This window comes from Oryctolagus cuniculus, chromosome 8, assembly GCF_051225735.1.
Source record: "Oryctolagus cuniculus isolate XC-2025 breed Fujian yellow rabbit chromosome 8, ASM5122573v1, whole genome shotgun sequence".
Lineage (NCBI taxonomy): Eukaryota > Metazoa > Chordata > Mammalia > Lagomorpha > Leporidae > Oryctolagus > Oryctolagus cuniculus.
In genome coordinates, this window is record NC_142874.1 from 84,038,639 (window position 1) to 84,064,951 (window position 26,313).

At 42.2% G+C, this 26,313-nt stretch overlaps 1 protein-coding gene across 1 annotated transcript in view; it reads right to left on the bottom strand.

The window, feature by feature from the left end:
- The window catches only part of ENPEP (glutamyl aminopeptidase), a 91,377-nt gene extending 71,926 nt beyond the window's left edge, over positions 1 to 19,451 (bottom strand). The window contains exons 1-3 of the mRNA XM_002717183.6: positions 18,439 to 19,451; positions 2,868 to 3,009; positions 750 to 881 (exon numbers count right to left, since the gene is read on the bottom strand). Of these exons, the coding sequence (XP_002717229.3) occupies positions 750 to 881; positions 2,868 to 3,009; positions 18,439 to 19,079 (915 nt within the window). The 5' untranslated portion in view covers positions 19,080 to 19,451. The remainder of the gene's footprint in view (positions 1 to 749; positions 882 to 2,867; positions 3,010 to 18,438) is intronic.
- Positions 19,452 to 26,313: the final 6,862 nt, after the last annotated feature.

Below are 26,313 nucleotides of genomic sequence, written 5' to 3' on the forward strand. Positions count from 1 at the left end.
ACTCTGGTCTCTGCCTCCCTTTCTGGTCTTCTCCCTGGGACCTCATGCCAAGACATATACACCAAACCATTTCATTAAATGGTGTATGTCCAGTTATTTTAATGCATTTGTACTGGTGTACTTAAGATCTAGCTTTTCACTGTATAGTGAATTGTTTTCCTTTACTACTTCAAAGTCATGCATATCCATGTTTGTTGTGTTTACTTATTTTTTTAATCTGTGCACTTTTAACTTACCATTTTCTTTTAAAAAATATTTTTGTTTTTATTTATTTGAGAGGCAGAGCTGCAGACATAGAGAGGGAGAGACAGAGACAAAGATCTTCCATCTGTTGGTTCACTCCCTAGATGGCTGCAACGGCTGGAGCTGGACTGATCCGGAAACCAAGATCCTCTTCTGAATCTCCCATATGCGTTCAGGGGCCCAAGGACTTGGGCCATCTTCCACTGCTTTCCCAGGCCATAGCAGAGAGCTGGGTCAGAAGTGGAGCAGCTGGGACTCGAACTGGCCCCCACATGGGATGCCAGCTTTGCAGGCAGAGGCTCAGCCCACTACACCACAGCACCAGCCCCCAGCTTATAATTTTCTATATTGTTTAATGTATTATTAAGCTTATAGACTCTGGTCCTAATGGTCTTTTCAGGCCTCTTTTGTGAAAAAACAAAACAACAAGACAGAAACTGCAGAAACAGAAGCAAGTTCATCAGAAAGGCATGGGTGGCACATTTTAAAAACATGATGGAACTCACAGGTATTCCACTCTCTGATCTTCTCTCTACAGTCGTGAATTGATGTACAGCAAAGCACACCAGGTACGTGCTCATGGGGACAGACTTCTGGAAAGTTGTTCGAATCGAGTTGCCCTCCACTGGCACTTGTTCCTGTTGAAAACAGAAGATGATCTTTATTTACCGAAGAGCCATCACATTAGGACAAACAAATGGTTGCCCCAAATCTGGTTTTCTAGTCAAAAGTCCTTTGTCAGAGCTTTGGGATAAAATTGTGATGATGTTAAAAAGACTCAACAAAAATTCATTTAATTGTCAGTACTGTGGGAGAGTGATTATATCCACTGGATTAGATTTCCCAGAGAGAAAAAAAAACTTATCTGTGAGATCAACTGGATAGGAGTTTATCTTTCTGCCCTAAATATACAGTATTGGTCAAAATATTTGAGGGGATGCTCTGATCTGTTCATGGAAAGTCTCAGAGATAAAACCAAGTAGATGTTTGCTGCCTTGACTAGGCGTGGGAGGGCAGCAGCTGTATTGGGCAGAGCAGAAGGTTGTGTGTAGAAGACCCAAGGTAGGGTTGCTAAAGTCAGTGCCTTGATCGCTAAGCACATAGAGAAACATTCCATTGCCTGACGTAATGGTTAATCCATCTGGACCTTCTGGTCCATGCCAATTTAAATGTCCTTACTGTCAGTCACCAATTCTGATATTTCAATCGTGAATCTTTGCTCAGCTCCTGCTACCATTGTTTGGATATCCCGGCATGCCCTGCAGATACTCTCTAAATCATTAAGTGGGAAGCTCTGAAAGGAGATTAAGCAAAGGAAGCTGGACTGGAATTGATACAAGATTAACACGGCAAGCACGCATGTGTGTGTGCTTCGGTAAAAGCGTTGAAGATCCAGAAAGTTACTCTATGACAAAGCCCGGAAGTATTGGTCTTGATCTCCCAGTGACACAAAATGTTCACCTTCTTCCAGGACTGGCATCTGGATGTAGCAGAAGGTGAAAAGCATAACTGGTAAATGGAAAGCAGAGGCGCGATCTTAGTTAGGCAGGGGTTGGCCAGTTTGTCTTCTTTCTCTTCCCCACTCACGTCCTCTCATTTACACCAAACTATCCTGATGGTCTAGTCTTCCGGCCTGCAGTGTCACACTCTATATCTATCTTTTCCTCTTTCTTCTCCTATTGAAACTTCATTTTTCCAGTACCTGACACCAGAAGAAAACAAGTGAATGAATTCACACTGAGGCATGGATGGCTGACCAGAGTTTATTATCTGGACCTTCTTACACTTTCATTTGTTTTTTTCTTTTTCAAAGAATATTTTATTGAAAAGGATGAACTTCAGTGATGCTCTCTCAGCTAGCGGTCAGAAACCTGGGAGGTGAGAGTCTGGAGATGGGTTTCCTTCTGGTGCAAGGTGACACTTAACACCTAAGGATGAACCTGACCCTTTTCCTTGGCGAATGGAAAAAGTATGGCAAACTTCAACTCTGAGGCAATGCCATTGACGTAAAGAGTTAACCGCATCACCCATTATGGACATGAGGAGCACTACTGGGAAAGAGCTTCATGCTCATTAATAATCATACAGTAGAAGTTAATGCAGGCTCTTTTATTTCCTTTTTTTAAAATAAACATTTACTATGTACTTCCTGCTCACCATAAAAATCTTTGGGCATGGTGTTGCCTGGACTTGGTCAAAACAAATCCAGAATTAGTAGTTTTACCTTTCTAACAACTAGGCCTATATTCAACCAAAACCTAAACATAGTGAGTAGGTACTGGAGTATTTTTAAGTCTATAATTCCATTAGTCTGTCTTGCTCAAGGGATTCTGTCTGGTAAGCAGCACCCCAGGGACTGTGTCTCTCTGTATGTTCTCTTGCTTTAAAACTCCATGGTGGCGTTCTTTTTAAAGTAGACTGTGATATTTTAGGTTACAGACTTCTAGGACTGAAAAAAAAAAAAAAAAGAGATTGCCAAAATGTGTTCTCAATCTTCTACATAAAGTATGAGCGCACAATTAGTTTTAGAATTCAACAGTTTCTCTTCCATAGCAAATAAGGTAAAATGACCTGATGTTACCAACAGACTATCAGTATAAACTAAACATGCAAAGAATACTCACCGCTACTGGCATATTTGAAAGTGCTCTATATTCGTTGGAGTGGATGATAGATATTGTATAAGTTGCCTTTTTGTTGGGCTCATCAAAGCAGGGAAAGGATTTCCTGGCATCTGTTGGTTCATGATCCGTGGCCGCTATGCTCCTTAGAAACAAACACACAAACAAGCCAAATGCATGCTGCCCCTCTGGATAGCCCTTGTATTTCTTTCCACTCCTAGGAGAAAAGATCTACTATTTCAAAAATAATTATTACATTTTAAGCATTTTATTTATTTATTTATAAATAAGTGAAGGCAGAGCAAGAGAGAGAGACAGAGACAGAGACAAAGAGATTTCCCATTTGCTGGTTCACTCCCTAAGTGCTTGTAATAGTGAGGAATGGGCCAGGCTGAAGCCAGGAGCCAGAAACTCAATCCAGGTCTCCTGTACAGGAGGAAGGGACCCAACCACTGGAGCCAATCAGCTGCCTCCCAGGGTGCAAATTAGCAGGAAGCTGGAATGGGAGCTGAGCTGGGACCATAACCCAGACACTGATATGGACTGTGGATATCCCAAGCCGCATCTTAACTGCTACACAAAAAACTCACCTGCAACTATGACATTTCATAAAACGGGTTCCATCTAGAAGGCTAGCCATCAAAATCCCCCGGAATTTTTAGCTTAGTACATAATGAAAACCTTGAGGCAGACAACTTCAGATATTTATTCAAAGACTGAGATATTTTGGTACCATAACTAGAAACTTATAGATGAGAAAAATAAATCCAATTATGAGCTGTTGTTCTCCACCCCTAAGTCACTGAGCAACAAGTAGGTGACACAAAAGCAGGTTCACAGGCTTATTTCTAACTGTGCTCATGACAAGTCCACAGCTGTGTTCTGTCACAGAGGAAAGAGTATATGGCAGAGTCCCCGGCTCCTATCCCCAGTGGCACATTCTTTCTTATTTATGTTACACCAGGGACAAACTCCCCCTGCCCTCTTCATGTCCATGCAAAGGCAGCGCTAAGTAATCCCCCAGGTGAAATCATCTTTGGCCTGATTTAAAGCCAATATTTAAAAAGAGACAACAAATTTCTTTTTTTTTTTTTTTTGACAGGCAGAGTTAGACAGTGAGAGAGAGAGAGACAGAGAGAAAGGTCTTCCTTCCATTGGTTCACCCCCCAAATGGCTGTTACAGCCGGCGCGCTGCGCCAATCTGAAGCCAGGAGCCAGGCGCTTCCTCATGGTCTCCCATGGGGGTGCAGGGACCCAAGCACTTGGGCCATCCTCCACTGCCTTCCCGGGCCACAGCAGACCAGAGAGCTGGACTGGAAGAGGAGCAACTGGGACAGAATCCGGCGCCCCAACTGGGAGTAGAACCCCGGGGTGCTGGCGCCACAGGCGAAGGATTAGCCAAGTGAGCAGCAGAGCCAGCCAGAGACAACAAACTTCTTTTATAGCTCTAACTAGGCAAATGCTTGAGTTAAAGAAAATGTTAATATTTAGCATTTACACAATTTCACAGTGAAGTGATTTTTTCTGAGTAATTGTTTTAAAAAATTAATAAGCACACTTTTTATGTGTAAGGATATTACAGAAAGACAGTATTGTTAAATACTGGCTCAATAGTGAACTAAAGAGTAAAAAAGCATAAAAGGAAAAGTAATCCTGATTTACATTCATTAATAATTAATGTAATGAAAATATTTTGTCATGCAGGATTCTTAGAAACTAAAAAAGGCATAATATACAGAATACCAGGATCAATTATTAGATCATACACTCATCCTGCAAATATTTATTTAAATATTTATTTTACTTATTTGAAAGGTAGAATTACACAGAGAGGGAGAGAGACAGAGACAAAGAGAGAGACAGTGATCTTTCACCTGCTGGCTCACTCCCCAAATAGCCACAATGACAGGGCTGAAACAGGCCAAAGCCAGAAGCCTGGCATTGCATCCAAGTCTCCCCCATAGGTGGCAAGGGCCCAAGCACTTGGGCCATCTTCTGCTGCGTTCCCAGGTGTATTATAAGGGAGCTTGATGGGAAGTGGAGCAGCTCAACCAGGCAGCACAAGGCCTGCCCCTCCTACAAATATTTTTCAAGACCATTCCTATACCCTACTCACATGCACACACACACACACACACATGCACACATCCATGTACACACACACACACTTTCAGTCATTATTCTAGGTGCTGAGAAAACAAAGTCTCAATAGATATGGTCCCTAATTTCATACTCATTGATAGACAATAGACACAAATAAATGAATGGTGAAATGGAGAATGGTGAAAGCTTTATAAAACAAAACAAGGGAGATGACAGAGAACTACTAGGAAAAGTGGTGAGAGGCTTTAGAAACATTCTCTGAATAGATGATGGTGTGCTGAGATCTGAGTATTGAGAAGAAGCCAGCCAGATGAAGATGAAGGAAAATGTGCTCTAGCAGAGAGAATGGTAAGTGCATAGTATCTAAGCGGAAGAGAACTTGATGTGGCCGAGGAACTGAATGGTTATTGTGAAGCAGGGGACTTGGGCAGAAGAGCAGTTTGTTGAGGTCAGTAAAGGTCAGGTATTGCAGACCATTAGAAGACTCTGAATTTTATTTTGATTCAAGAATTTGTTATGGCCATTAATTTTTCTAAAATTAACGTGCCATAGGTCAACAACTACTTATGAGGAATCACAATACTAACCTTTTCAAGAACTCTCTAGATATAAAAATAAATTAACTGAAATGTGATCCCTGTTAAACATAAGAGTGGGAATAAGAGAGGGAAGAGATGTATAATTTGGGGCATGCTCGGGCTGACTTGCCCCAATTGGTAGAGTTGGAAACATACCAGGGGATTCCAATTCAATCCCATCAAGGTGGCATGTGCCAATGCCATCTCACTATTCCAAGTGATCAATTTCAGTTCACAATTGATCATAATGAAAGGACTAAGAGTCAAAGGGAGCACATAAACAAGTCTAGTATCTGCTAACACTAACCGATAGAATAAATAAAGGGGAGAGTGATCCAACATGGGAAGTGAGATACTCAGCAGACTCATAGAATGGCGGATGTCCTAAATAGCACTCTGGCCTCAGAATCAGCCCTAAAGGCACTCGGATCTGGCTGAAAAGCCCATGAGAGTATTTCAGGCATGGAAAGCCAAGACACTCTGGCAAAAAGATCTCTGTGAGTGAGATCCCAGTGGAAAGAACAGGTCTTCAAAGAGGGAGGTGCCTTTCTCTGAAGGGAGGAGAGAACCTCCACTTTGACTATGACCGTGTCTAAACAAGATAAGAGTCGGAGAACTCAAGGGGCTTCCATAGCCTTGGAAACTCATGACTGGTGCATAGGGAGATTACTGATGCCATAAACAGGAGTGTCAATTTGTAAAGTCAACAACAGGAGTCACTGTGCACTTACTCCTCATGTAGGATCTCTGTCCTTAATGTGCTGTACACTGAGGCTTAATGCTATAACGAGTACTCAAACAGTATATTTCACTTTGTGTTTCTATGGGGGTGCAAACGATTGAAATCTTTACTTAATGTACACTAAACTTATCTTCTGTAATAAAAAAAAAAAGAAATTATCAATTCCCAACTTGACTCTTACTGGGATTAAACATGACAATAGGTCTGATCTGATTTCATCATCATTTAAAAAAAAATCATCTATTATTTTTCACTTTATGTTTCTGTGTGGGAGCAAGCTGTTGAAATCCTTACTTAAGGTATACTAAGCTGATCTTCTGTATATTAAGATAATTGAAAATGAATCTTGATGTGAATGGAAGGGGAGAGGGAGTGGGAAAGGGGAGGGTTGTGGGTGGGAGGGACGGTATGGGGGGGGGAAGTCATTGTAACCCATGAGTCGTACTTTGGAAATTTATATTCATTAAATAAAAGATAAAAAAAACTCAGCCAAAAAATTAATCTATGTAAAAATATAAAATGAGAAAAGTTGCAGTCTTTCTGGAGAGTGTTGACTCAAAGTGGGAACTTTCATGGATGATTGAAACATAAATCAATCAAATAAGTAGAATGTCATGGGGTATGTGTATTTGTCAAAGTTCATTGTGTTGTGCACATTAGATTTGTGCATTTCCCTGCATAAAAATAACTGCAGGGCTGGCTTTGTGGGGCAACAGATTAAGCTTCAGCTTGCTACATCAGCATCCCATATTGGTGTTATGGTTCAAATCCCAGCTGCTCCACTTCCAATCCAACCTTCCTGCTAATGTGCTTTGGAAGGCAGTAAAGAATGGCCCAAGTTCTTGAACCCCTGCCACCCATGTGGGAGATCTGGATTGAATTCCTGGCTCCTGGATCCTGCCTTCAATCTGACAGAGCCCTGACTGTTGTAGTCATTTGGGGAGTGAACAAGTAGTTGGAAGATTCTTTCTTTGTTTCTCTCTCTCTCTCTCTCTTTCTCTCTCTCTCCCCCTCTTCCTCTGTGTGTGTGTGTGTGTGTGTGTGTATGTGTGTGTGTCCCTCTCTCTCAGTCACCCTTTCAAATATATAAATAAATCTTCAAAAATATATAAATTTGCACATTTCCCTGTGTAAAATAACTGTAAATAAATGTTGAACTCTTGTAAGTAGATTTGTATTTTTGCAATGTTATGTGCTAGTAATTCAGAAACAACTTTTTCTGCTTCCTGTGCATAAACAAATGAAAAAAAATTAAGATTAATGAAAGGAAGATTTTTCACTTTTAAGGAAAGGAGCTATACTGTTCTTTAAAAATGATTTAATTATTTGAAAGGCAGAGTTACAGAGATAGAAAGAGGTAGAGGTAGAGAGAAGTCTTCTATTCAATGGTCCATTCCCCAAATGGCCACAATGGCCAGGCTATACCATACCAAAGCCAGGAGCCAGGAGCTTCATGCAGGCTTTCCACGTGGGTACAGGGGCCCAAGCACTTGGACTGTCTTTCACTGCTTTCACAGGCTCATTAGCAGGGAGCTGTATTGGAAGTGGAGCAGCCAGAACTCAAACTGCCTATATGGGAAGCCAACACCACAGGTGGAGACTTAACCTACTATGCCACAGCGTCAGCCCCAAGGAGCTATACTTTTGTAAAGGAAGACTAGAATATGCCCTATGGTACTTAATTGTAATTATAATTACATATTTCATTAATAACTCTATGATTTTTGAAAAAGCTATAGATATGCAGATACAGAAATACACACAAAGAGGCATACATTTCCTAGCTCTGTCTGCTAAACAAGATCAGAAGAAATGAAACGTTTTCAGTAATGGGCACACTTAGCTCCCAAATTATTCTTTCTAATTACCATTGTCCATTAAGGGAACCAGGACTTGTTTGAAAAATGAATGATTTCAATGCTGGAGAAGACCAAGATGATCCTGGAATGTCTTGCTGTGGCAAAAAGTATGAAGCACACAAAGAATCATGGGAACAGGTCAAAAGCACATAGGAGTTTGCTTGAGGGGCTGTGCTTGGCCAAATCTGGGGGTATTGGAATATCAAACTACATAAATAATGAGGCTGAAACTCCTTTAATAAGAATACACAAATTCTTCTTCAATCAAAAAATGAATAGATAAATAAATGAGGGGAAACTTTCTTACAGTGGATAATTTTAATTTTTTAAGTTAATAGTTTTAAAATGAATCATCTGGATTTAGACAGCCATCAGTGTGTGTCAAAACAAGAGGGTAAAATTTTGATGAGAAAGGAATATTTGCATGAATTCAAAGAATCTCCAGAAAGCTGCTTGCAAAGAGAAAAATTATAACTTGACAATGGAGAAATCTGTGGGCTACTACCCTAAACAAGCAATGAAAGGCAACATCACTAATAATAGCACAAACCAACAGGATGTGTCTCCTGGTGTGATTTCCTGAGAGGGACATAGCATTACTCTGTGAAATTCCTGACGAATGCTAATCTTGCATTTGCATTTTAAAGTCAGGCAAACTAAAATTGAGGGACATTCTCAAAATAACTGGCCCGTGCTCTTCAAAAATATCAGGGCTGAGAATGACAAAGAAGGGCTAAGGGGCTGTTCCAGTTTAGAGGAATCTAAAAGGGCTACACACACAGCATGATTCCAGACTGGACAGCGCACTGGAGAAAAAAAATCAAAGCAAAATACATTATTGAGTCAGTTGGTGAATTTTGATTATGACCTACGGAATAGATAGTTACTTCATAGCAATGTTAAGCTTCCTGATTTTGATAACTGAACTGTATTTATGTTAGAGAACATTCCTGTAGTTAAGAAGTGTACTCTGATATCAAGAGGTGAAAGGAAATGATGTCACAATGTACTCTCTGAAGGAGGAGAGAGAGTTGGTAAATCTGGGTAAACTATTCCTAGGAGTTTCTCATGCTATTCTTGTTAACTTTTCTCTAAGTTTGAGTGATTTGAAATTCAAAAATTAAACAGAAAAAGTGTCAGCCATGAGCTTATTGTGCAATAGAATAGTTACTGATTAGTTTGTGACATGAGCAGTTAGTCTACTGAGGTTTCTAAAAACTGTAGACTCTAATAAGCCGCAAACACATCAGTATATAGAGAAACTCCTTAATACTCTTTCACAGGATACTAAGGTTTTACAATAAGATCCACCAAACTCCCACTCCATGCTTAGTCAGTTGCCTTTTTCTTTTGGATTCTTTTGGTTTCTGATTTCTTCCAGAGGCAGAGGAAAATTAAAGATCACTCCCTGCGAGAATGTTTCAGCTTAGTCAACCTCAGAAAAGCACCAGCTGACTGAGGAATATGAGTGTGTGTGTGTGTGTGTACCCGTGTGAGCAAGTGTGTGCCTTTGGGTGTGGGGGTGAGAGAAAGCAGGGAGTGGGATTACACATTCCTAAGTAATCACCATCAGGTAGGGTTTTCAAATGCTGAGTTCCACTCTCTCCTAGATGCTGCAGCAAGTACTCCTGGGAACCCAGGAGAAAGAGGAATTGTCAGTCCTTTTCTCACTTTCCCATTTTAAAAGAGAATTCTGCTTGATTGCAGACGAAAAGTGCCTTCTGAAAGGGGAGCACTGCTGAACTCCCTGCGCATGTGCAACCGAAGAGAGTGGGAGGTAAATCACAGGGACTTAGGCTGGTGCGGGGAACGTGACACACATCAACCCCAAGGCTGCACAAGGTGCACTTGGTAAAGCTGCGGAGCCCATACGATTTGATGGGGGAACCTTCTTCTAAAAGTAAAAATGTGGGGATTCTAACTACATTGTGCTCTTGATTGGCTCACAACCCCTTCTGAATGTGTGTCTTCCCCTGTAGTGCATGGTGCCCAGAGCACATGTGGCTTCCTCTCAGGGTTGTGGAGAAGGAGAGGGAGCAGGTCACATCAGGTGATACTAGTGTATTTGAAACTCCCTTGACATTTACACAGTGAGGTTTACTTAACCCCATTCTATTTCCTTTAAATCTAGAAAGCTATCCATGCTCTCTGACATAGCACTTTCCACAATTGAACATATTTAAAGCTCACTAATTTGACTAGATCAAAGTTACTTGGAGTGTAAATACTATAGGCAACAGAATTTTTTTTAATTGCAACCTGTTATTTTTCTCATGAACTTCTGAATAATTAAAAAAAATCCCCTAGTTAAGAAAGTATTTCAGAAAGTGTGCAGAAAAGTGGAATTAAAAAAATGTTTATTTTGGTACCAAAAGATTTTGAAATCCATGCATGCTGTTTTCATATTATGAATTTTCCAGAGACTTCATATATGTAAGTATGCTAAATTCTGTCAATAGTCACAAAACTTCTCTAAATATATGCAAATTAGAGAACAAGATATGTGTGAGAGCAATACAAGACAGCTTTAGATCACAACTTTGGGAATGTATGATTGACAGATTAAAAAGTCTTCTTGAGGCACATGTTTGGCTCACTCACATCCCTCACCAGAGTGCCTGGGCTCAATCCCTGGCTCTGGCTCATGACTCCAGCTTTCCTCTAAAGTGCACCATGAGAGGCAGCAATGATGGCTCAAGTAATTGGGTCCCTGCCACCCATGTGGAAGACCTGGATTGAGTTCTCACTGCCAAGTGTTTGGGGAAGAGAAATAGTAGATGGGATCTGTGTGTGTGTGCCTCTGTGTGTGTGTGTGTTTCTTTGTTTCTCTACTTCTCAAATAAGTACTTTTCTTAATTTCTTTTTTTAAAATCAGATGAACTATGTAGCAACTTAATGGAAAAAGCCTGACTAATAGCACAGTATGTCCAGGAGTGGCGCTAGGGTATGTCCTGAATGATTATCATGCCACACAAATGTGCTGATGTCAACCACTTTATCATAGGGGCCTCTCCAAGCTATGTTAATAAGTCACTTTCTAGACCTAGTACACTAAAAAAAATTCCATGTAGTTTATTAATTTAACCAAGGGAAGAACAACCTCTGACTCCTGTGAGTGCATCAAATCAAGGTGACTTTAGAGAAAATTGAGCCACAGCTCAGTTTGCTGTGAATCAACTTTAAAAACAAAACCAAAAAACTACCTCGTATCCTATAAATCATCTGGCATGCTATTTCCAATGAAGACTCTCAGGCTATTCCAGTAATGTCATAACTCAAGCCAACAAAGTAAACAGCAGATCTGGGTGAAACCTTAAACAAAGAGCTCCCCATTCCAGAGAGGCAGCCACAACTGCTCAGGGTCTGTGCAGACCAAGTGAAAAGTTCCAGAACTATGTAGGGGAACTGATCCTTGCAAGACAACCCACCAAGACAATCCAGATCTCAGTGCATTTTTCTGGTGATTTGAATGAAACAGTAAATTATTTAATTTTATCAAACAATTGCTTTTCTCCCAAGCAAAAAATATTTAAGGTCAAGTAAAAATTACTTTTTTGTTTCCTTGCTGCCAACACAAAAAGAAAGAAATTACTAATGATACAAAAAAGAAATCTGTTCTTTGTTGATAATGGAATAATATCTTAACATATTGATCCAAGGACATAATAAATAAATTGAGAGACAGCTAAAATTGCAGGATCAAAACTACATATGAGGAGGGGCATTTGGCTTGGCAGTTAAGATGCTAGGTTAAGCCTGCATCCCACATTCAAGTCCCTACGTTTGATTCCCCACTCTGACTCTTGACTCCCATTTCCTGTTAATGAAAACCCTGGGAGGCGGGGTAATGGGTCAGATAATTGGGTCCCTGCCAACCCACATGGGAAACTTGGATGTAATCTCAGCTCCTGGCTCTGGCTCCAGCTTAGCTGGCAGTATGTTGCAGGTTTTGGGGGGAGCAAACCAGCAGACACCAGTTGTCTTTCTCTTTCTTTCTCTCAAATAAAAACAAAAAACAAAATTATGCAAGCTTGAGTATACACATCCATGAATGTGAGACTACACCACACACACACACACACACACACCCCAAGCTTGTGTCTTTCCCTTCTAAACCAGTTCCTTCTACTCTATTTCCAGTGTTACAGATTAAAGATGAGCGCAATCTCTCAGATCACATATCTGGGAAGTCTACACCCCTAACTCTAACTCTCCATTCCCTCAGTGAACCTGCAAATCTTGTCTAGTTTCCCTCCAAACTCTCCTACCCTCTGCCATGAAGTCGCTGCCCTATCTGATCCTTTTCTCCTCTTTCCTGGATCCTTGCAGTAGCTCCCATACAGGTATTGACTCACCTCTTTCCATCACCACTTACATCCAAAGAGTTACCAGTTAATCCTTCCTTCCTAACTCCTAGCATAGCTGATCTTCTCTTTCCTCCCTTAAGGTTTTCCAGAGCTATCTCAAGCTAGACCCTCCACTGGAACACCCCCCCACACACACACACACACAAATTTCTTTGTCTCTACTATGCTTTTCTGAGGTGGTGGTTTTCACTGTGGCCCGTTTTAACTCTCTCATTTTCCTTGCCTATTGTATCCCATTTCAATGTCCAAATTCAGCTTAAATCCTACTGATGGTATGAGGATACGCTGAAAACCCAAACCAGTAATCATCTGTTCCTCTTTTAAATTCTTCTTGTACTTCCTGTCAATCCCAATAAGCCTCAGTCCCTAAAGTATGAAGATTGCATTCCTAAGTCCAAAAAGATCATATCAACTCTTCCCCTCCACAGGGTGGGTAGAAGAGGAGCTTCGGGAAAATTTCCACTCTAAGTGGGAAAGTAGACGTGTCATTGGTGAAAGCTGAACTCGTTCACGGGAGAGTAGCTGTGGCAATGTGGCCTGGCCTGGCATGTGCCAGAGAACCCTAGCCATGAAGGGCAGCCTATATTAAATGTTCCCATATATTCAGTCAATAAAATTTGAGTGCTCAGTGTGTGGTGGGTAGTAAAAGAGAAACATAGTCTTATCCTCAGGGACCTCAGAGAAAGTCTCGCATTCACAGAGAGTTGGGAAATTGCATACTGTGTCAGTGCCTTGGAGAGCCATAATGATGTCATCATAGAAAAGCTTTGGAAAAGTCCCACAGTCAAACAACAAGAATTACAGGTGAGTGCTGGTGCAGCAGTTAAGATGCCACTTGGGTTGTCAGCACCCTTTTCAGAACGCGAGGGTTCAGGCCCCGGCTCCACTTCCATCCTAGCTTCCTGCAGATGCACATCCCGGCAGACAGCAGGTGGTGGCTCAAGTAACTGGGTCCCCAGCACCCATGCGGGAGAACTAAGTTGAGTTCCCGGTTCCTGGTTCCTGGTTTCAGCCTGGCCCACGCCTGGCGCTTGTGGGCATTTGAGAAGTGAAAAGGGGGATGGAAGCTTATTGTTTCTCCCACTCAAAGAAATAAATTAATTAAAACAAAACAACAACCAAAAAATGTATTTATGGTATTAACCAAACTAATTTGGCCACAGAATCCCTCCTCTGCTATTCTGATAATATCTACTAAAATCCCAGGCAGCTAGGACTCCCTGGAACATACCATGGAAAATACTATGGAAGAGCAATTCAAATGCTGCAAAGAAAATGCTGAGCCTTGGAGAGGAGCAAATAACATATTTTTGAGCACTGATTGGGGGGAAACCATTTGGGAAGAGGCCTGGAAATCCTACATAACACAATGAGGAGGGGTGGGAAGAAGGGGATGTGGTCAAGGAAACATTCTAAAGGTTCCAATCCTGTTAAGACAGATGCCTCGGACCCCCCAAAGACTAGAAAGAAAGAAGATATGGGCCTCCTACCACTTCCAGCCCTCACTGCAACTCTGTCTACAGCAAGATGAGCCAGACAGCATTGCTAAGAAAGTGTACACTGGCTCCCCTCTCTTCTCCATCTCTCTCTTTGCCTTTCAATCTCAAGGGAAAGAATCTCAGATAGTTGTTTCCTTTGTGAAGTTTAAATCTTGGTTGTATCTGTAGAAAACAAGTTATTGTTGAGTGCCATGATGTTTAGTTTTCATTGTGGTTGTCCAATTAAGATACCACATTGATCACATTTAATCCTGGAGTTAAATTTTACATTGGGGCCAGCACTATGGCATAGTAGGCTAAATCTCTGCCTTCAGGGCCGGCATCCCATATGGGCACCAGCTGGAGTCCCAGCTGCTCCATTTCTGATCCAGCTCCCTGCTAATGGCCTGGGGAAGCAGTGGAAGATAGCCCAAAGCAGTGGAAGATAGCCCAAGTGCTTGGGGCCCTGCACACACATGGGGGGCCTAGAGGAAGCTCCTGGCTCCTGGTTTTGGATTAGCCCAGATCTGGCCATTGTGGCCTTTTGGAGAGAGTGAACCAGTGGATGGAAGACCTCTCTCTATGTCTGTAACTCTGCCTCTCAAATAAATAAAATAAAAATCTTTAAAACAAACAAATAAATAAATAAATAAGTTTTACATCAAGGCAGAAAGGTCAGAAAGTATAATTTTTATTGCATCCTGAAGATGCACCATTATGGTGATTTTTTAAAAGTTGTATGAACATCATATAGGATGATGTTCTGTAATAAGAGAGAATGGAGCTGTCCCCCGAAGTCACCCTTGCAGGCCTTCTATGGACTCTGTAGATGAGAGCCCCTAGAGCCTGCATTGTCAAAATGCTACTCACAGGCTTGGGAAACAAAACCGTATCTTCTACTTAGCCTAAGTGAAGTTATTGAGCAATGCCAGAACTTTTCTAAAATTGAGTGTGCAGTACAGAACTGGCAGAACTGTGGAATGTGAGAGCTTCAATTGCTTTCAGTGAAAACAGACAAACTCAGGAATACCACCCCTCAGTGAGAACGCAACTGAGCCCTGGCCTTATCAATCTCCCTGTCATTTTTTGTGAGTATTTTCCAGCCCCAAATTGGGTCAGCTGGGTCTCAGAATGGTGGCTCTTGGGTATATTTTTTATGGTAAAGATTAACTGGCACAGTCAAGTCATCCAGAGAATCAGAGTGAATAGTATGTATTTGGGTGTATGGTGCATGTTTTATAAAGATGCATTTGTTTTTGTGAAAGAGAGAGGGAGAGAGAGAAATCTCATCTTCTGGTTCACTCCCTAAATGCCCTTACAGCCAGGGCTGGGCCAGGTCAAAGACAAGGGCCAGGAACTCCAGCTGGGTCTCCTACGTGAATAGCAAGAACTTAAGTCCTTGGGCCATCATCCCTTGCTCCCAGGCACAGCACAATACATTTTTAAACATACTGATTACATAACAGAATTCATGAACGAAAACGTGTTTCGTATTTTGGGGCCTTCCTGAAGGGTTAAAACTTGGCTTTATTTATTTTATAAATATTTTTTAGCTTTACTCAGATGAAATTTCTATTGTCTTGTCAACGTAAGAATAAGATTTAAAGTTTTAGCAATGATAATTTAAACTTTTGATCCTTGTTTTCACTTCACACTAACAATTTTTTCTTTAGTCTCTTTAAGGGTAGATATTCTTCAGAAAGGACTTTTCCTCTACCAAATTTACATCCACTTTGTAAAATCATAGACATTTTTTATATATTGTTGGTAGAAATGTAATTTAGGACATATTTTTTGAAAGGCAGTTCCCCATATTGTACACGTTCATGTTATATATGTATATACACACATACATACATACAAACATGTATTCATTCATATGTAGTTTTGGACAATTTTCTAGGAATTTTCTTACAAAAATATTAGAAAATCTCCCTAGATAGTTTTCTATAAAGATATTCCCTGCATTCTTTTAAGGGCTTACAGGAGAAAAAGCAGGATCAACTTAAATACCCATATTTATTCAAAAAGTTGAATAAATTGCATTATAGTGATATAATGGCCTATTATGTATTCATCAAATTATTTGTGGAAGAATAGCAAATGTCATGTTCAAGTTTTGGAGCTATACTGACAAAGCATCTTACACAACACTACACACAACATAATAAAGCCACGTTTAACTGTGTCCAGAAAAAATACTGGAAGAATATGTGCCTAAATGTTAACAATGGGTTTACTTGAGTGATGAACATACAGATGGATTTTTACCTTTTCTTACAATCTTCTCTGTTTTCTGAGTTTCCTGAGATGAATGTGTATAATTTATATGCTAAATAACCAAAGTAAATGCTGCAAGCTTCTTGATATATTTGTACTCTTTGATCTAGAAATTCTGTTTGTAGGATAATATCCTAACCTAAGGAAATAAATAGATGTACACATAAAGACATACTACAACTATGTTCTTTGCTGACTTGTCAATAATAAGAAAATACTGGAAGCAACTTAAATACCCACCAACAGGGGACCAGCTGTTAAAAATGACAGTGCATTCATGCGCTGGAGTATTGTGCAATCTTTAAAATCAGATTCTTGAAAATATTTAAGAATGAGAGAAAACGCTTATGAAATACTAAGTGAAAAGGGCAGATAGGCGGAGAGACAGAGAGACACAGTGCAATTACAATTCTACTTGCCCTGGAAGAATTTTAGAATGCACATTAATACCTTAACAGGGATTACCACTAGGTGAAGTTATTTGAAATCTGTGTTGATTTTCCTTTCTAGTGATTGTCTATGCTTTCAACAATGTAATTTTTAGCTACAGAAAAATTATGTAAACAATAAATAAACTTGTTTTACTGCTTACAATATTAAGATACAGAATTTATAGGAGCAGGAGCCCTCTAAATATATTTTCCAAATCATGTCTACTCAGTGTATCGGTGTACCACAGAGTAACACAAAGATACTTAAATATTTTTAGTCTCTGGGTCTCTCTGACAAACAATAGAACCAAAAAGTTTGTTTTACTCTGGAAGATCCATAAAACAGAGAGGAAAGGGATATGCAGGGGCTGGCCCAACTCGCATTTCCAAACTGTGACACTCGGCTGTCTTAATCATTTACCCTTTCAGAATCTAAGTAGGCAAAGGTCAGAGTAGTTTCAAGCCCAGCACACCTCGCCTCCCTCTTCAGATGCACCGGCTACATCCACAGCATGAAGCTGAAGGTTTTGAAGTGCAACAAGAGAGGTTTTGCCTTTAGCACAGTTCAAGTAACAGTCACTGCTTGATAGAAATAATGATAGATAGATAGATAGATAATAGAAGAAAGAGAAGAAGGAAGGAAGGGAGGGAGGGAAGGAGAATTTTTTGAAGTACTCTGAGGAGAAAAAATATTTGCATGTACTTAATTACTTAATACAGCTTGTATGTTGCAGAAGGTCTAAGATTATGATTGCCAGAGCTGGTGCTGTGGCGCAGCGGGCTAAAGCCCTGGCCTGAAGTACCGGCATCCCATATGGGCGCTGGTTCTAGTTCTGGCTGTTCCTCTTCCAATCCAGCTCTCTGCTGTGGCCTGGGGAAACAGTAGAAGATGGCCCAAGGCCTTGGACCCCTGCACCCATGTGGGAGACCCAGAGGAAGCTCCTGGCTCCTAGGTTTGGATCTGCACAGCTCCGCCCATTTCAGCCATTTGGGGAGTGAACCAGTGGATGGAAGACCTCTCTGTGTCTCTACCTCTCTCTGTAACTCTGTCTTTCAAATAAATAAAATAAATCTTAAAAGAAAAAAGGATTATGATTGCATATTGCATGACCCCAAAATTCCTCCATGTGCTGCCTCCACTGTGTGGACTCAATGAGTGTCTCCTGAAAGCCTGTATGTAAAACACACTTCTAACTATAAGAGAAAAAAAAAAAAAAAAAAAAAAAGAACCAACCCAGCTTTCCTTCCTAGAAGACGACTAGACACATTTCCCCGGATCTCATGTAATCTTTCAGTGTCTCTTTTCTCCAAAAAGGTGGATGAAATAATCATTGACATTTACGGATTTTGTTTCACGTGGTGTAATATCACCTTAAAAGTGCAGGTTAAAAATCATTGCCTCATAGTCCAAAAATATCACTAGTGAAATTCACTAAACACATCTAGTTTTAAAGCCTGGAGAGTTTATGTAAATATTAAGCGTAGGATGCTGTGTATGGTGGTGTCTCCCAGTGCTGATTTTTGACCCCATCCAGCTCATTCACTACTTTCAAGTTTCATGATATGCTTGGCAAATACAACAGGGCACGAATTTTCTGCTTCCAGACAAACAGGCAGAACTGAAACCCAGGGCAGATAAAGATCAGACCGAGGAAATAATTAAAAGGTGGAGAGTGAAAAGAAATGGAAAGCAGACATGTGAACTTAGGACAAGTAAAACAAAAATTAATATTTACTTTGTTTGTCCGTTCTCCGTGTACGTGGTTTTATAAAACCCCACGAGGGAGCCGTTCAGCCAGCCAGCGAACTCCAAGGTCAAGAGGTAGTAAGCTTCGCCAGTGGTGGCTGGAAGCTGTTCCCCCGCCTCGACGACCAAGTACTCATGAGTCTCATACTTGAAGCACCGCCGAACTTGCACCTGCTCGCCGGAGGGTCTCTTCAGCTGCGGCAGCTGGGTGATCCTGGTCTCCCGCAGGTGCAGCCACAGGTGTTGGGTGGGCAAACTCACGTTGATGGAGATGGTCACTGTGCCCGTGTACGTGTCCTCCTCCAGCTGGGGCCTCATCTCCAGGTCATAGTGTACGGGGTTGATGGACGCCGGCAGCCTGAAATTTTTCCACTCTCCACTGTCATCTTCACTGGCAGGGCAGACCCCCTGGTCCTGTGGAGGACGATCGGAGGGACTGGCAGAGGTTGGAAACTGGGAAGGAGACGGGGATGAGCCCTGGCCAGAGTCTGCCGAGGAGTCACACGATCTGGTCAAGCCCACGGAAAGTCCCACGATTAGTCCCACAGCCACCACCACGCCGCAGATGATGGCCACATGTTTTCCTCTGATGCAGTATCTCTTGGCCTTCTCCTCCTCGGCAAACTTCATTTCTGTTTCCGAAGTCGAGGGTTACACATAAGAGGATGTGAAATTTAACTAACTCCCGTCAGCTGACTTCCTTTTTAAAAGGAATTGGAAAGAGTCCCCTGGTTTGGCAGCCGCCTTTCGCTTTCCCCACACCTCTCTCTCGGGCTCCTTGCGTCTTGGTCTTGCTCGCTCTCTGCAGGATCCCGCCAGCTGCTCAGGGATGAGCAAGGAAACAAAGGGGGTGGGACAAGGGCTGAGTTGGAGGAGAGGACTGCCGAGAAGATCGGCCCGCAGCTCCCCTTATAAACAAGGCGTCCCCACCCCTACCCCTCCTGCACCGCAGTGAGTTAAATATAAATCAGGGTTTAGCTTATCAGCCAAGGGGAGGATGATCTTCTGCCAAAGCTCTGTCAGCAGCTTTGAGGGAGAAAACCCTTGGGTAAGAGGTGTGCTGGCCATAGAAAAACTCAACCTTTGCCACCCGTTCTGATTTCTTCCTGCTGTGTTCATACTCTCTCCCTTCTCGAATTTCAGCTGTCTTATCAGGTAGCTTGCCAAAGAGGCTGCTTTCATCCTTTTATCTCATGTTCTGTAAACATCCCAATTCTGCCCTCGGAGAAGTCCTATCCTGGAGATGGGTGTTGGGAGTGAGACATGAATTCCAGACCGCGTAGGTACTCTGCTGATGATATTTGTTGAACTGGCAGAGTAGTAAAACATAGCCAGGTGACCATAAGTTAATTCAGTGAATACTGGATGAAAAAGGGGTGGGGGGTGGGGGTGGGGCTGAAGAACTGAGCCAAATTCACAATAGAGCTGGGGAAGGGGAAAGGAAATGAGAGAGAAAGCAAAAAGAGGACACTCCAAATGTTAGGGGAGATAGGTGGTAGGTTCTTGTCTCCGTGCAAGAAAGGATTCAGACGTGAGACAGAGAACAGCGGGAAGCAGGGAAGCAAGGTTTATTGGGGTAGGGCATCCGTCAGAATGGATGGGACAGAATCAGAGTGCCCGGTCACGCAGACTGGGGAAAGCCAGGTTATATGGTTTAAGGCAGCCAGGCAGGCGGCTCAGCAGAGAACTGAGTGCTCATCGTGCACTCTGTATTCAGTCAGGGGCTCCTCCTCCCCCTCCCCGTCTCCCTCCTCCTTCTCTTCCCCCTTCCCCCTTTTTCCCCTTCTCTTCCCCCTTCCCTCTTTTTCCTCTTCTCTTCCCCTTCCCCCTCCTCCTCCCCTCTCCCCCTCCCCTCCCCCTCTCCTTCCTCCTACTTCTTCCCCCTTCCCTTATCCCTCCCTCCCTCTCCTCCTACCTCCTCCCCCTCCCCCTGCCTCTTCCCCTCCCCCTCTCCCTACCCCCTCCCCCCCCCCCCCACAGAGGGTTTGCTTAGTGTGAATCAAGTGAAAATTCCTCCCAGGTTTGGAGCACACTCCAGCTGCAAAAATTGGCCTATTGGGAGCCCCATTATCAATGCAATCCTGTTATATCTGAATGACAAGGCCTGGGGGGAAATCACAATGACCTCCACGTTTATGGATACCTTACTCTTTATTTTATTTTTAAAAAAGACTTGTTTGCTTATTTGAAAGACACACAGAGGGAGATGGAAAGAGAGAGAGATCTTCCATCCACTTATTTACTTCACTTGTTTACTGTTGCTTACAACAGCCTGGTCTGAGCCAAGTCACAGACAAGAGTCAGGAACTTCATTCTGGTCTTCCACATGGGTGTCAGGATCCCAAGTACTTGGGCCATTTTCCGCTACCCTCCCAGGCACATTAGCAGGAAGCTGGGTGGAAACAGAGAAGCTGGGACTTCTACAGGGCCTCTGATACAGGGCTCAATACCCTGAGCCACAACTCTGGCCCCTTGTGGGTATCTTAGGTGCAGGCTCCCAAGTCACCTCTAACAGTAGCAATATAAAAATAATTATCAAAATGTTGAGAGCTTTTTATGTGCTAGGCACTATGCTAAGTACTTTGTAGAAGTTATTTAAAGCTTCCCAACAATACTGGTACTACTGATTGGTATGGGCTAGGCAAGGAGTTAGTTATTGAAGAGAGGAGCTGGGTGATTTCCAGTAGTCTCTATGTCTTACAGCCCTGAGTCAATAACTCCACCTCCTTGCATGCCAATTCAGCATGTCCCCTTTCCCACAATGCACCTGTGTCTCCTTTATGATGAAGATGCCATTGAGACTGAACCCTTAAAATATAAAGGCAGGATCCAAGCTTTCTTCTTTCTCCCTTAGCCCAAGATATCTTTATCTGTCCTTAACAAAAGGAATTCACTAAACTGAGGGAGTGATACAGCTGGCCCAAGAGGGTTCTAATCGCTGGACTCAAGAAGTCATTTGCTTCTCCAATAGCAAAATCCTGTTGGCAAGTATAGTTCAGCAGGGGTTGTTTATGAGAATTCCAGGTCCAGACAGGGAAAGTCAAGGTCTGGAGTGTCCCGTCCTGCGGGACAGCAACTAGGGCCGAGCACCTAGAAGGAGAACTGAAGGGGACAGGAGACACAAAGATGGCAGCAAGACAAGTGTCCTGATCAAGCTGCGATTTTATTTTTCAACCACACTCTTATATATCATAAAGGCAAGGTGTCGGGCGGGGGAAGGAGGGGCGTTTAGGAGGGCAGGACGTGGGGTGGGGGAGGGAGGGGGAGCTTATCTTGTAGCTGCAATGCTTGTGCAAGTAGGGGAAAGGTTACAAGGTCTTAAGGCACAAGGTCACACAAGGTTGCGTGATCAGTACTATCCGGCCTGGGCTGTCTAGTCCTGCCTCACTAGTTTTCCACTAAGAGGCCACAAGCTGTGTGGTCCCCGACACTGGAGCAGAAGGCATGCCACCCCGACAGACCAACTGAAGCCCACCGACCATCATAAATTCCCCAAAGAGCATGGCATCACCAACCATCAAAGGAAGGTCATGAGTATCATTGACCAGTAGTGAACTTGGACATGAGCTGATCTGCACCTTTCAGCCCCAATTTCAGTCTATAAGAACTTTTACCCCTAACTCCTTGGGGATACCAAGAATTAAGCAATAGCTGCCCAGCTTCTTGCTCTCCACTTTGCAAAAAAAAAATCTACTTTCTTCAACCACCCTGTTGTCAGTGATTGGCTTTCTGCACATTGGGTGAGCAGACCCAGATTTGGGGGTTCTATATAAGTACCTCCAACTAGTTTGAGTTATTGTTTGCAACACTATGACCCTTGCACCCTGATCTCCAATTGGAGATGCCGTGAAAACCTTCCCAGAGATCATCATGTGCACCAAACTCCACCTTGTTTGTATATTCAATTAGGGCACCACCGCCCTACTCAATAAAGGTGACCACTGAACTGGGGAATGGCTCATTTCTCTCCTCATGGCACACATCCCACCTCGTGGGGCTGCTGCGTTCACATTTGAGTTTGCTCTCTCTCTCTCTCTATCTACCTCTACCTCTTTAAGTAAATCCTGCTCCCATTCTTCTACTTTCTCTATGTTACTGCTTTGAATTTTTATCTCACACAGACGCAAGAACCTGGAATAAATTAGCTGGGCCCAAGTCTCCACAACATTATGATACCCATTTTAGACACGGAGAGACTGACATAGAAAGATTGACATTGATCAAAGTCACACAATTGATCAGTAGCAGAAAGGCCGGTTGAACCACTTATCTGAATCGAAATTCCACGTACCTAAAAGTACTACATTCCAGTGCCTCCATGCTTTGAGGAGCAGGGACATTCCAAGGTTAAGTACCAGTGAAAAACTTTGTCAGAATTTCACAAAGTACAATCCATGGTTATTAATAGATATGCTTGCAGAACAGGCAATGCTGGATTAGATAAACTGGAAAAAAAAAAAAAAAAACCCTGCCCACCATTCTCTCAGTGCCTCCAGATGGTGACACACATTGTAAGGCTCCCAGAAAGGAAACACCATGGAGTAATTTCCACATTTAGTCGACGGCAGAACTTTTTTTGGTGAGGTTTCTTTAGAGGCATTGTGTTCCATGGAGAACGCTCTTAAGAGGTTCTACTTTGAACTGCTCTAAATTTAAAATGGGATTCTTGGCTAATGCCTTCCTACGGCAGGTAGACTGATTCAGAAGATCCACATTGAAATCTTTACTTAGCATAGAGTTGATTTTCTATATATAAAGGTAGGTAAAAATGACTCTTAATGAAGAATGGGGTGGGAGAGGGAGTAGGAGGTGGGACAGTTTGGGGGTAGGAGGGTGGGTATGGGGGGGAAGAACTGCTATAATCCAGAAGTTGTGCCTATGAAATTTATTAAATAAAAACTATCTATAAAAATGAATATGTAGTGTACTTCTCAGTCTCACTCAGAAGTTCAGTTTCCAGCTTTTCCCCAGGGCTCTAGGAATTATACATTCCACAGAAACCACTGGGCCTCCTGTGGACTCTGATGCTGCTGGCTCACTGGTGCGTTACGACCTTTTCTAAAAATGTCTCTGGGGGCTGGTGCTGTGGCTCACTTGGTTAATCCTCTGCCTGCAGTGCTGGCATCTTATATGGGTGCCGGGTTCTAGTCCCGGTTGCTCCTCTTCCAGGCCAGCTCTCTGCTGTGGCCAGGGAGTGCAGTGGAGGATGGCCCAGGTGCTTGGGCCCTGCACCCCATGGGAGACCAGGAGAAGCACCTGGCTCCTGGCTTTGGATTGGCACAGCACCTGCTGTAGTGGCCATTTGGGGGGTGAACCAACAGAAGGAAGACCTTTCTCTCTGTCTCTCTCTCTCACTGTCTATAACTCTACCTGTCAAATAAAATTAAATTAAATTAAATAAAAAAATAAAAATGTCTCAGCAGTGAACACAACTCTGATTATTTGGCTGGCCCTTTATTCCTTTCAGTTTTTTGTTGTTGTTGTTGTTGTTGTTTTCCTGATAGTTGCACCCTATAGCTCAGTCACATAACAAACAAAACTGCTCAGCTACATTCCCAATGAAGGAAGCAGAACCTGCAAACTGGGCTGTCTTAATCCAGGAACAAGGAGGATCTAAATAAGTCTCTCTGTCTTGCTACAATCTCCTTATATGCAACTGTGAAAATTTATAAATCCTCACGATGGATCCAGACATCTCCAAATTTTAAAGGTGGAGAGCTGACAAAGGAGCGCACATTCTATTTGACTTGATTCATCCTGTATTCTAAATCCATACTGGTCATTCTTTATGAGCCCAATCAATTAGTTTGCACTTTCAATGCTTGTGCCCTATTCTTGATCTTTAATTTGGCCTCAGCAACAGCTTTTAAAACTTCATCTAGTTTTAAGACTAAGTCAAAGAGATAAACTTTTTCTAACAGCTAAAAACTGCTGCAGGTGTCAGTAGTTTGAAAGCAGAAAATGTTCAGCATGCCACATTTAGTGTCTTGCTTAGTGAGTGATGGCTTTCTCCACATGAGAACAACACACCATGGGAAGGTAATAGTAGGGAATATGAGGAATAGGAGAATGAGAAACAGAGGGGCAGGCAAAGAGGAGAGGGAGAAAGAAGAAAGATGTCAAAGAAGATGAGTTCCTGGGCCACCATTCATTCATTCAGTCAGTCATCAAATTTTTCATAACTCAATAAATATTTACTTTTATTTTTCTTAAGATTTATTTATTTATTTGAAAGTTAGAGTTACACAAAGAGAAGAGAAGCAGAGAGAGAGAGAGAAATAGAGGGAGAGGTCTTCCATCCGCTGGTTCACTCCCCAATTGGCCACAATGGCCAGAGCTGTGCTGATCCGAAGCCAGGAGCCAGGAGCTTCTTTTGGGTTTCCCACGTGGGTGCAGGGGCTCAAGGCCTTGGGCCATCTTCTACTGCTTTCCCAGGCCACTGGAGAGAGAGAGCTGGATCGGAAGTGGAGCAGTCGGGTCTCAAGCCAGCTCCCATATGGGATGTCAGGGCTTCAGGCCAGGGCTTTAACCCACTGCACCACAGCGCCAGCCCCAAATATTTACTTTTCAACACATATTTATTAAGAAATCAATTCTAAGATAAACTTTGAAATGGGGACACTATAAGAAATATCAGAGAATACTCTTCTAGTCATTTTTGTAAACCCCTCCTGTGGTCTCAGTATGTAGAAATTTTGAAAAAAAAAGTTCAGAAAAGCAAACAAAATAAAACTAAAAGATTTATTATTCCCATGACTTTAAATTGCCTCTATAATGCAGTTCCCAAATGTGCAATAACACATTGGGAGAAAGTGGCTAGATATTGAAGCAGCACGAGAAAACAAATAGTGATAATATCAACCAGATTTCTGTTCTAAGAGTTTCAAAATTACCTTCCTGTACTTTCTCAGTGCACTAAATAATGGTTTTGCATCCTGAGAGAGTTTTAAAACTTTCCAAAATGCTTAATTACTCAACATTTCACTTGAGCCTTTGTAGTGTCAGAATTCTTTGCAATATTTTCTTTTCTCTTCTAACTGCAGAAGTCTACAAAAAATATAATTGGTATAGGGAAACTATCACACCCAATGTTTTTTCATTCCATAAAGAGTACAAGTGAATTAGACCAGCAATGATGACTCTGGATTAAGTTCCTTCATAAAAATTCTAAAAGATCCATTCTTCACCTTAGATGATATTAATTATTTCATTTAGAAGAAATGCCTGTAATTTTCCAGATTTTATCTATTAACATTGTTCAGTTTGGAAGTTTTTTCATGGCCACATTAATTTTAAGCAAATAGAGTTTTCCTCATTTTTTATTTTCTTTGGAAGAAAAGACCGTAGATGCACTGAGATGACCAAAGTCACACGTAGGAGAAACAGAAACATTGCTTCTCTTCCTGGTGTTCTCTCGTCTTTGCATCTCCTCTGCTTCCAGTAGATTGCTATTATAGAATCTTTTTATGTTAACCTGAATAATATCGCCTCACTCCCCCAGCGAGATACACAGAAGACTCATAGAATGGCGGATGTCCTAAATAGCACTCTGGCCTCAGAATCAGCCTTTAAGGCATGCGGATCCGGCTGAAAAGCCCATGAGAGTATTTCAGGCATGGAAAGCCAAGACACTCTGGCAAAAAAAGAAAAAAAATGACCTAAATGAAAGATCTCCGTGAGTGAGATCCCAGTGGAAAGAACAGGTCATCAAAGAAGGAGGTACCTTTCTCTGAAGGGAGGAGAGAACTTCCATTCTGACTACGACCTTGTCTAAATATGATCAGAGTCGGTGAACTCAAAAGGCTTCCATAGCCTTGGCAACTCATGGCAAGAGGCTAGGGTGATTACTGATGCCATAAACAAG